Source organism: Meles meles, chromosome 2, assembly GCF_922984935.1.
Source record: "Meles meles chromosome 2, mMelMel3.1 paternal haplotype, whole genome shotgun sequence".
Lineage (NCBI taxonomy): Eukaryota > Metazoa > Chordata > Mammalia > Carnivora > Mustelidae > Meles > Meles meles.
In genome coordinates this window covers 10,998,366-11,010,766 of record NC_060067.1, presented here as the reverse complement: position 1 = coordinate 11,010,766, position 12,401 = coordinate 10,998,366, and the positions used below count along the sequence as shown (strand labels likewise).

The window sequence follows — 12,401 nt, the reverse complement described above, 5'->3', positions numbered from 1 at the left end:
CCAAAAGACCCAAGTTCAACTGCTCATCACTTGAAAAACCAATACTCAAGAGATGAGTTCTGACTGGAAAGGAATATGAGCGTTATTCAGGAGATCCACCACCTGGGGAAAAGGTGGACTCTTGTCCAAAAACCAAGTCTGGGGTTTCTGCCTGGCCCAAAGATTTTTAAAGGAACTTTAGGACAGTTAATCAGTAAAAGGGAGCACAGTGGTTTACAACACTTCCTGATTGCGTGCAGATTCAGTGGTGCCAGCTACGGACATTATCAGGGTGCTCAGAGGTTGCGTATTGGTAACCTGGTGTGGGGGAGGGAGGTTGTGAAGAAGGTTTGGTTCTGGGTTTTTCTAGGAAACAATACACAATCTATAGATATGCCAAGAAAGGTTTAGTAAACCATCACTTGGGCAAAAGGTGTTTGCTAAAACTTTACAGACTACTAAGTGCCTGAGGCCGCAGAGTCAATATGATTTTTCTTTGTTTTTCTTTCTCAGGATTGCTCTGGCTGCTCAGGGTCTTTGTGGTTCCATACAAGTTTTAGGGTTGTTTGTTCTAGTTCTGTGAAAAATGCTATTGGTGGTTTTTGCATTTTTAAAAAGAAGTTATAAATCTAAATATATTTTGTGAAATTATTTAGCTTTTAAATGTCGACAATTGGGGCACCTGGGTGGCTCAGTTGGTTAAGTGTCTGCCTTTGACTCGGGTCTTCTCCCCGAGTCCTGGGATGGAGCCCGGCATTGGGCTCCCTGCTCAGCGGAAAACCTGCTTTTCCCTTTCCCTCTCCCTCTGCCTGCCACTCTTCCTGCTGTGCTCTCTCTCTGTCAAATAAATAAATAACATCTTAAAAGAAGAAAAAGGGTTAAATAAATATTGACAACTAATTCAAAATTTTAGGACTAAACGAGTATTTTCTGCCACAGGCTTTTAGCTTGTGACTTCTTGTGGAAAAGCTCTAAAGAACTGATGGTTAAGCAGCCTTTCAGATTCTTCTAGACCTCAGGCAACCTGAGAACTGCAATGGGAAAGACCAGGAGGAAGAGGACTTAATCATCTTGATTTTGCTAATTGCAATGCATTTATTTATCTAACTTCTCTTTTTGAACTTAAAAAAAATTTAAATAGCTCTATTGAGCATTAATTCTGCTTTTTGTTTCTTTTTCAAATTCAAAATAGGAACTGACGACATCTCAGGAAAGTGGTGGAAATGTTCTTCAGATGATGTATGAGAAACCTGAACGATGGTCTTTTACCTTCCAGTCCTATGCCTGCCTCAGTCGAATACGAGCCCAGCTTGCCTGTCTTGACGGCAAGCTCAAAGACGCAGAGAAACCTGTATTATTTTTTGAGCGATCTGTATATAGTGACAGGTATATATAAATGTCTTGCACTTGTCATTCTAGAATAGTGGCATGGAACTGGAATTTTTTTCTGTTTCTGGTAATCAAAGGAGTAAGAGGCTATGTTGAGGGTAAAAGATGGAACATTGCCTTTAGCAGTTTGGTAATAATGGCATTAGGGAAGTTCTAGCATTAATAATTGCTAGCTTCCATGGCGACTTTGGGGACGATGGTAGCCATATCATTCCAATTTATGGAGAAGTTTTTTTTCTTCCAACCCTCTTAAAATTTTCATCTACTCTGGTTAAATCTGGTTCTGTATTCAAGACTTACTTCTTGAGCAAGATCAGAAATCTCTAAGGGGGCCTTAGAGTTACCCTGCTTATGTAAGGATTCTTTTAAGCTAGAGAGTTGGTGCAAAACAAATATTCGCAAACTTTGGTCACAGGATCCCTTTCCATTCTTTATAATTATTGAAGAGCCCAAAGAGCTTTGTGTCTTACTGATATTTATGTTGTTAAAAATTAAGATTGAGGGGGTACCTGTGGGTTAAAGCCCTGCCTTCCCCTCAGGTCATGATCCCAGGGTCCTGGAATCGAGCCCCACATCAGGCTCTCTGCTCCGCAGGGAGCCTGCGTCCCTCCTTCTCTCTCTGGCTGCCTCTCTGCCTACCTGTGATCTCTGTCTGTCAAATAAATAAATAAAATCTTTAAAAAAAATTAAGATTGAGGAATATAAAGAATATTTACTAATTTATTTAAAATTAGTAATATAAGCCCATTACATATTAGCATAAATAACATACTTGTAAAAATTATATTTTTTAAAACAAAGAAATTAGTGAGAAGAGGATTGTATTGTATTTTGCAAATCTTTATAATGTCTAACTTAATGGGAGACAGCTGGATTCTCATTTACGCTTCTATATTCAATCTGTGTACCCTGTTCTTTAGTTGAAGTATTGTACATACAGTAATCTGGCCTCTCACGGAACCCTTGGAAAGATCTTGGGGACTACCAGGGGTCCCGAATCTACCTTTTTGAGAACTGATGGCCAAGAACATATTTCTTGTAGTTGGAGATATTCTATTGATTTTTTTTCTGCTAACTCATTATCAGCCATGGATTTTGGGAGAATGATCCATGTCCATTTAGTAGATTTATTTTCTCTTTTCTATTTCTTTGTGTTTTGTGGAAAGGAATTATGTTTTGATGTGGACTCTCTTTCAGGTATGTCTTTGCATCTAACCTGTATGAATCTGACTGCATGAATGAAACAGAGTGGACGATTTACCAAGACTGGCATGACTGGATGAATCAACAGTTTGGCCAAAGCCTGGAACTGGATGGAATCATTTATCTTCGAGCCACTCCAGAGGTGAGACTCAGTAAAAATTTACTTGCTGCGGTGCCTGGGGTGGCTCAGTCAGTTAAACATCTGTCTTTGGCTCAGGTCATGATTCCAGAATTCCAGGATCAAGCCCCATGTTGGGCTCCCTGATGCTCAGTGAAGAGTCTGTGTCTCCCTCTCCCTCTGCCCCTCCCCCTGTGTGCTCGCTCTCGCTCGCTCTCTCTCTCTCTCGCTCACTCTTTCTCTCAAATAAATAAAATCTTCCAAAAAAGTGTTTTAAAAAATTTGGTTGCTCCATTGACAATTTAAAGTAATATTTAGAAGTCCTTTTAGTGGTATGCAGTGAAGGCAATTTAGTTCAACTCCACTCCCTGCTCTCTACTTCCCACATCCAAATTGGAAACTCAGAACTGCATCGATAGAAGCATTCTCTTTTCTCAGTAAAGAAGAAACCCAGATTTGGCAAGTTGCTCTTTTAGGCCCTACTCTGTGCTTCCTCAGTTTTGTTCTTCATTATTTCTTCCTAACTTTTGCAAGGGCTCTCATCTCTCACAGTTAGATTAAAAAATTTGCTCAAGCAACCCTTAGAATGTAGGTTTCTTCTTCTTCTTCTTTTTTTTTTAAGACTTTATTTATTTTTTTGTCAGAGAGAGAGCACAAGTAGGCAGAGTGGCAGGCAGAGGCAGAGAGAGAAGCAGGCTCCCTGCTGAGCAAGGAGCCCGATGTAGGACTAGATCCCCGGACCCCGGGATCATGACCCGAGCTGAAGGCAAGCCGCTCAACCGTCTGAGCCATCCAGGTGTCCCAGAATATAGGTTTCTTGGTGTGAGACCAGATATTTTAATTACTGTTGAATTTCCATTGCCTAGAATAGGGCCTAGGTACATAGTAGGAGCTCAGCAAATACTTGTGAGTGAATTACAAAGTTGATGGAAGCCCATTTCAAGAAATCTTTTATGTTTGTTTATGACTTGGACTAGATGGCAGCTTCAGTTGAGAAGAGATTTAGAGAACCCTTAGCATTTTCAGTTAAGGGAACTTGAAAATGTGACTTTCATGATAGATTATAACACCGCCATTCTTTATTTTTTTTTTTAAGATTGTACTTATTTTGGTTTATTTGTGAATTGTGTAAGAGTGATGATTCACAGACCTGTACCCCTGAAACAAATAATACATTATATGTTAAAAAAAAAAGATTGTGTGGTTTTTTTTTTGTTTTGTTTTGTTTTTTATTGGTAACACAAACTTTAATCCCTAGGGTTCTCACAAACATATTACTTTTTTTTTTGTTTGTTTTTGTAAAATCAAAACCTTTTAATTATATTAAATATTGCAACCCCCCCCCCCCCAATATAAGTCTATAAGTGAGAGGAAGGGGTGTTGTGCAGCAGATGGGGCTCACGCACCACAAGTAGCCCAGGGGCCGAGGTGCAATCCTTGTTTGGCCAGTGGCCACGGGTTCAGCTCTGATGGTGTTATGAAGCCAGTTGTCCTGGTGCTTGTGTTCTGCTGGGTATCTAGGACCGGGGCTCCAGCCGGCAGGACAGGATGTAGCTCTCATCCTCGCTGAGCCGCTCCACAGACCAGAACCAGGCCATGAATGGATGCTGGGACTCTAGGCAGTAATTCTCTGCCGCCGCCTGGAGCAGCCTGGAGCAGCATGATGTCCGTGAGGACTCGGTATTCCTTATTCTTTTTGCAGTGGTTGATCTCATTGCCCTCCAGGTAGTCCTCCATTGCAGTATCCAACATCACCAGGTCAGTGAGGAAAGTGCCGAGGTACGGGACCACACCCTGTGTCATGAGGGGTAGGTTTGGGGTGAGTCCCTGCTCTGTGGTGCCCACAGAGGCCCTCCCCTGAAAAGGCTTCAGTGTCCTGGCCCAGCCCACTTTTGTGTGTTTTTTTTTTAAAGATTTTATTTATTTATTTGACAGAGAGAGAGATCACAAGTAGGCAGAGAGGCAGGCAGAGAGATGGGGGGAAGCAGGCTCCCCGCTGAGCAGCGAGCCCGATGCAGGCCTGGATCCCAGGACCCTGAGACCATGACCTGAGCTGAAGGCAGAGGCTTTACCCACTGAGCCACCCAGGCGCCCTTTGTGTTTGTTTTTTTATTTTATTTTTTACTTTTTTAGATTTTATTTATTTATTTGACAGATAGCAAGAGAGGGAACACAAGCGTGGGGGGCCAGACAGGAAGAAGCAGGCTGAAGAGGGAAAAGCTGGCTGGAGAGGGAGAAGCAGGCTCCCCACTGAGCAGGGAGCCCTAGGCTGGGCTTGGTCCCAGGTCCCTGGGATCATGTGCCGAAGGCAGATGTTTAATTACTGAACCACCTAGGCATTCCTAATTTGTATTTACTTATCTGCGAGAGAGAGAGAGAGAGAATGAGAGAGAGCACAAGCAGGGAGGAGTGGGAGAAGCAGTTGCCCTGCTGAGCAGGGAGCCCAGTACGGGCCTCGATCCCAGGACCCGGGATCATGACCTGAGCTGAAGGCAGATGCTTCACTGAGTGAGCCATCCAGGTGCCCCCATTCTTGTTTATATATGAAATTATGTAATGAATCCAGGAAGTGGATTCCTTTCATAAAGCTAACCTAACTAAGAGCTTACTTTATTAACAAATTTCTGGTTTCCTGCTTCCATTCCAGTTTTTATGTTTTTTATTCCTGTGTCTTCCCTAAACCAGAGTAGGCTCTGATGAATATAGATGTCATGACTACTAGCCAGAAGGAATACTGTGTTGCTACTGAAGCCGAATTTTCAAAGAAACCAGGTTTCTGATTCCAAGTGATGATTTTGTTCTTCTTTTTAATATCAATAAAGCCGGAATTTAATAATAATTTTGAAGTTCACTTCTATTTTTGAAAATAATTTTTTGTTTTTAATTACAAAAATAGTAAATGCAAATGTAGAACATAAAGAATATAATAATTTCATTTTGCTAGAAAATATAGTATCTTCAAGTCTGTAAACACAAAACTTTATTTCATCAATATTATAAATAATATTTTGATTGTAGGATATTTAAGTATTTGAAAAGAGGATTTATAATAAATTTTGAAGCACGGTTTGTATATTGAACTTTTTACCAAACTTACTTTATATAGTATTTTTTAAATAGGGATCCCGTAAGTTTATAGATTTATTCTGAAAGTACTACTTGGTTTAGAACCACCAAATGGTTAAAACCACCAATTTTTTCCACAAGGAGGAAAAAAATGAACTATTTCAATTTTCTGGAAGGCATAAATGGAGATTTTGGCTAGCATAACTAAAGAGACACTAGAGAAGAAAAATTTAATGATTGCAGACAAGAATAATTGTTCCTTGCCCTCAACCCCTTTCTTTTTGTTTACTTTTAGAAATGCTTGAATAGAATATATTTACGGGGAAGAAATGAAGAACAAGGCATTCCTCTTGAATATTTGGAGAAGCTTCACTGTAAGCATGAGAGCTGGCTACTACACAGAACACTGAAGTAAGACTGCTTGTACTTATTTACTATTTATTTTAAAGACCTTTATCAAATTTTAATCTAAAACAGGTACAGATTTTCATTTTCAGTCATTTTTCTTTTAAACTAGTATTACAGGATCTCCCAGAATTAGGTGTGAATTTTGATTCTTTTTGTTTTTTAATGAGATCCTATTTTCTTAAAATTTTTGTAGTTAATCTCCTCCAGTGGTATTGACAGCCTACTACATGGAATTTAAATGATAAAGTTGGAAATTTATGTGTGCATTACTTAGGTACCCTTTTTCAGAGAGAATTTAAGATAAGATACTTCAGATTTAATTTTTAGATCAAGGCTTTGGGGGTAGTATGGCACAGTTGTTAACAGCACAGACTTTGTTGTCAGTATTAGTCAGATCCTGGGTCAAATCCCGATTTGTTAGTGTGTAACCTTAGGCACCCTTTGAACCTCAGAGTGACTTCTTGAGCTTTAGTTTTTTCATCTTCTCAATGCAAACATTCCTTACTTTATGGGAAGTTTTTGGTTTTTGAGAATTATTACATGTCACAAGGCCTAGCTTTATGTTTTTTATACTTGAGATTTGTAGTTACTATTCGTATTATTATATAGTAGTAAGTCTAGACGAGAAAGAAGGGTTTTCCAGGTAAAGTACTTGCTGGATAAATTTAATGTAAAATGATTGACAACATTTTGATTTTCCAGAGATAATGTAGGAGTGAATTTTTAGTGCTTGTCTTTTATTTATTGCTTTTTCTAATTATTTTGTTCATCTCTCTCTTTTTTTAAAACAGAACCAACTTTGATTTTCTACAAGAAATCCCTATCTTAACATTGGATATTAATGAAGACTTTAAAGACAAACACGACGGTCTGATTGAAAAGGTAGATTTATACAAAGACTATACACTAACATGTGATTTGTCTTGTCTAGAAGTGTTGTAACTTGTGAAAAAATGATTTTCTAAGAGAAAAATATACATAAAATTACAGTAAGACAGTTAAGAGCTTTAGAGGGATTTAGACCTCAAATTCAAATCCTAAGTTTAAATTCTAGCTTAGTGGCCTTACCTAGAATGAGTAGGTTCTTTTATCTATTAATCCCTTTATCTGTATTATAGGGATAATCACAGTAACTAAAATTCTTGCCCACCTCCTTCTCTTCTGCTTTGTTCCCTCTTCTTTCCCTCTTCCCTCCATCACCAGTCTTTAGGTAGTTGAATAATAAACTACTTGTGAAATTAAATTCATCTTTTGCAATTAAATTTAGTATAGAAGATATTTGAAGTTGTAGGTTAAAGATTTCATCCATTTTTATATTAGCTAAAGTCTTGAGATTAAAGGATTTTTGGTTTTGACTTTATGTGGGACCTTGTCAATGATGAATTGGCATTGCCTGATCATCGAGTCATTGTCTTAATCAGAGTTCAGCTGTCCTCTACATGTTTGGGAGCTGATTATACTCTGTTAAAGAGTGATGCCTGTACTGATAAGGGGACTGGGAGAAAATCCATTGATGTGCACTTGAGAGAGAATAGTAATGGGGATTGTATAATAAATATCCCACTATCCATATTAATTAACTTAGTGATGATCCAAGATCTAAACACAAAGCCATATTTTTTTGGTTTGTTTAGTATTAAGAGAAATTTAATTTTTTTCTCCTTCATAAAATGCCTGTTATTTACTATAACAGAAACCTCACGTTCATAAAAGTATATATATCAAGAATTTTGAAAATCTCAACATTTATTATTAACTACTCTGTAGCATATGATTGTTTTCCTCATGATAGAAAAAAGTAAAGCATATCTGGAAAATTCAGATGACCTCTTTATACCATAATGATGTTAAAAATATAGGAAATAATTCATTTATAATACTATGAAAATAAATGAAATAAAATTAAGTCTTTATTATATATTAAGTCTTTTACAATTAAGCCATTGTAATTCTAACAGCCAACCAACATTTTAACTGAGTCAATCTGTAAAACCACTTTTTAATTTTATCTAACACTTCTGTGTTTTGACTAAGAATAATCTTTAAATGTTATTTTTTACGTTTACGTTCATTAATAATGCTAATAATTGGCTTTTTTTTCTTATTGAAATACATAAGTGACATATAACGTTTTATCTAGTTTCAGGTATCCAGCATGTTGATTCGACAAGTCTGTATACTACTCAGTGCTTACCACCATAAGTGTAGTCACCATATGATGTCATTACAATAGTTATTGTTAGATATTTCTTTTTTAGGTATTTCTTTAACTATTTTTACAAGGCAATAATCTTTGTTTCTTCAGAAGAATTACTGCGTCATCTAGAATTTATGTAGAACAGAATCTTTTTGCATTGTGATGTCCGTCAGTTGGTTAGGTTCGTTCACAACTTACATGACCTTTCCTTGCATATTAACATTACAGATTTGTATACATGATTCAGATTTGTGCTTCAGAAAAATTACAAGTTTTAAGTGTCTGGACCTTTGAGAGTTGTTTAAACCATCACAATTACTAATATTTTTGGTGCTAAAGCTGCATGTCAGTGATCAATGTTGTTATAAAGAGATTATGAAATTTGTGTTATGGCTGTTAGAGAATTCTATCAATCTTACATGTAAATTTAATAACTCCTGTAATGACATTTTAAGTCACTTATCTTTTACTACTGAAGTATTAATATAGCTTTTGAAAATAAATGCTATGGCTTTGTGTTGGAGTTACTTATACAGTTGGGGTCTTCAGCTGTTATTACTATTAAATAGAGATGAATACAAGACATTTCAAATTAGCCAAGGAATTACATTAATATTTATTTCCTCCCTTCAGGTCAAAGAATTTTTGAGCACTTTGTGATTTTGCTGAAGACTACAGGCAGCCAAATGATTCCAGATACTTCAGCTTTGTGTATCTTCGTAGCTCAGTATTCATACAAGTCTCTAGAAAACCCAGGTTTTTTACCATTTTTGCTCCAAGAAAAAAATTGTTTTGATGAATTCTATGTAAAAGTTTATGAGCTGTTTTTTTTCTTTTTTGCCTTAAAAAAAAAAAGACATCTAATTATCTCTCACTGCAAAAGGTCTGGAGGTAGATGGTTCCAGAGTAAGTACTGACTAAACTACATCACAAAGGACCCAGCCTCCTTTTGTCTTTCCCCCCTATTATTCTCCTCAGCAGGTTGGCTTCTCCCCTCCCCTCACCAGTTTCTTAACTGGGAACTTTAATGTTACATAGCAAATGGTAGTGTACCCTGTGTAAATTGATGTACCTATTACAAGCTGGAAAGTGGAATTTAAGGAACCCCTATAAAAGGATTATGAAGTTTTAAATACTTTTGATCACGTGTCTCCCCTTCCATCTTGATTTGTATGGAAGATAAGACCATTTTAGTATTTAATCACTTCAGTGATATTTATGAATGTGTCTATAATTCATTCATAAAGGAGCAGGTCAGACTTTGCTCCTATTTTATAATGGCATAAACTATCTTGCAAGTATTTAATCTTTTTTTCTGCTTTTGTTTCCACATCTGTGGTATGGGTGAGACTACATCTTTTTGTATGGGATTTTAGAGGATTAAAGCAGAAATGATAACTCAAAATGTTTCTGTACTTAAAAGATAAATGAGGGGTGCCTTGATGGCTCAGTTGCTTAAGTGTCTGCCTTTGGCTCAGGTCATGATTCCAGGGTCCTGAGATCGAACCCCACATCAGGCTCTCTGCTCAGTGGGAAGCCTGCTTCTCCCTCTCTTACTCTCCCTTGCTTGTGTTCCTTTTCTCACTGTCTCTCTCTCATGCTGTTAAATAGATTAATAAATTCTTTAAAAAAAAAAAAACAACTTCTAAAAAAAAAAAGAGAAAAAAGTATAAAGATTCAATTTATATGGAGCCTGAAATAGCTACCTACGTTCTCTCAGACCATTCTTCTAGAATGGATACTACTCTTACAGTTAAAAGATTGGTTTAAAAGATGATTGTCTTTAACTCATTGTAGGTGAAGGTATAGTTTTCCCTAAATTTCTTCTCATTTTTATAGGTAAAAATTTAGTGGAACATAGCAAGGAATAAGTTTTTCTATTTTATTTTTTGTTAACCCTGTGCTAGGAATGAGTAGTTTTCATTACCTTTATAGTTGGTGAGAGTCAGAAGAGAAATTGAAGACAAGACAAGATGATCTTCTTAGCAGTATAGTCTCTGTTATTCCAGCTCTTACTTCCTGTCCTACCCTCCTGCTTTCCTTACTGTCTGGATTAATTAGGGAGCCTGCTATTTTCTTCTTCTTCTTCTTCTTTTTTTTTTAGTAATCCTTATACCCATCGTGTGTCTCCAAGTCATGACACCAAGATCAAGAGTTGCATGCTCTTCCGACTGAGCCAAACAGGCACCCTGGTAGCCTGCTATTTTAAAGTTTAAATGAAAGTCACACATTTCTACTTCGAGAACATCATGACCACTCGTCACTTCACAGTTTGCTTTGCTTCTCTGTAGGGTTATGCCCTAGGGATTTTTCCTTCTTTAAATCACTGATAAAAATCATCTTGTTTTTATGTTCTGTATCTTGAAAGCATTATCATTTTTGTTAAATATATATTAGGAAATATATAATAATAAAGAAGACAAGGAGGTAGAATAGTTGTAATTTTTAAAAGCTGCATGGGTTCGTTTTATTAGGTCTGTAGATAAAGTTTTTTTTTTTTCTTAAGTTTGTTTAGGTAAGGTGTGCAGTGTTTTTTCTATGTGTTTAACCTCTCTACTTGACATTTTGGAAAAATTCTGTGTTTGAAAGGAGAGGAAGAGTCACTTTAACTTTGAAACTCATTTTCCTTTTTAAAATGTCATTTTTCTGTTTTGGTTTTTAGATAATCAAGGATGATAATTTTGTAAGTTTAACATTCCAGATGCACTGATCTTTGAAAGGGAGACTTTGTCTCAAGTCCTACACTCACCGTGAATATCGAAACTATTTCATGATATTGTATGGGGTTTTTTTGTTTGTGTGTGATACAAATGAATTTTCTTACTAAATATTACCTAATAAATAAGTATAAACCTCATGTACTGTGATGGAGCTATACTCATTGAAATGATTATATCTTTTTAAAATTAAAATTCTACTTTTAAAGAAAAAATATGAATATAAAAAGGTGACTGGTTTAAATAACATTGATTGTTTTAAGTGAAGACATAATTTACAGATTTTTAGTAACCTCTAGAAATGTTTACCTTAATGCCTTTTTTAAATCTATAGGATTGAATAAAAGCTTTAAAAATTTATTATGACTCCAAATAAAAGCTGTACCATTGGGTGGATACAGGAGTATTGAGCCTAGTGGTCTGTATTCTCTTTGGATCCTATTTCCTATGTCAGATCAACTTTATGTACTAATTTTTATAGTTGACCCTTTTTTAAGAAGGTAATTTAATTGTGCAAACAGTCCCTCATCAGAATATTTTTATCTTCTATGTCTGAAAGTTTGAGCACTGTATACAAAACCCCTTAGAAATTAGGTGTGTCTTATTTTATTTTTATTCTATTTTTATTTTTTTTTAAATTTATTTATTTTTTTTCAGCATAACAGTATTCATTGTTTTTGCACAACACCCAGTGCTCCATGCAATATGTGCCCTCCCTATTACCCACCACCTGGTTCCCCCAACCTCCCATTCCCGCCCCTTCAAAACCCTCAGGTTGTTTTTCAGAGTCCATAGTCTCTTATGGTTTGCCTCCCCTTCCAGTTTTTTTTTTTTTAATAAACATATAATGTATTTTTATCCCCAGGGGTACAGGTCTGTGAATCACCAGGTTTACACACTTCACAGCACTCACGATAGCACATACCCTCCCCAATGTCCATAACCCCACCCCCCTCTCCCAACCCCACCTCTCCCCAGCAACCCCCAGTTTGTTTTGTGAGATTAAGAGTCATTTATGGTTTGTTTCCCTCCCAATCCCATCTTGTTTCATTTATTCTTCTCCTATCTCCCTAACCCCCCATGTTGCATCTCCACGTCCTCATATCAGGGAGATCATATGATAGTTGTCTTTTTCCGATTGACTTATTTCACTAAGCATGATACCCTCTAGTTCCATCCACGTTGTCGCAGATGGCAAGATTTCATTTCTTTTGATAGCTGCATAGTATTCCATTGTGTATATATACCACATCTTCTTTATCCATTCATCTGTTGATGGACATCTAGGTTCTTTCCATAGTTTGGCTATTGTAGACGGGTACAC

The 12,401-nt window shown here is 36.7% G+C and overlaps 1 protein-coding gene across 1 annotated transcript in view; it reads left to right on the top strand.

Moving 5' to 3' along the window:
• The window catches only part of DCK (deoxycytidine kinase), a 30,242-nt gene extending 20,749 nt beyond the window's left edge, over nucleotides 1-9,493 (top strand). The window contains exons 3-7 of the mRNA XM_045986684.1: nucleotides 1,172-1,365; nucleotides 2,566-2,713; nucleotides 6,051-6,166; nucleotides 6,955-7,045; nucleotides 8,994-9,493. Coding sequence (XP_045842640.1) covers nucleotides 1,172-1,365; nucleotides 2,566-2,713; nucleotides 6,051-6,166; nucleotides 6,955-7,045; nucleotides 8,994-9,020 — 576 coding nt within the window. The 3' untranslated portion in view covers nucleotides 9,021-9,493. The remainder of the gene's footprint in view (nucleotides 1-1,171; nucleotides 1,366-2,565; nucleotides 2,714-6,050; nucleotides 6,167-6,954; nucleotides 7,046-8,993) is intronic.
• The last annotated feature ends 2,908 nt before the right edge of the window (nucleotides 9,494-12,401 follow it).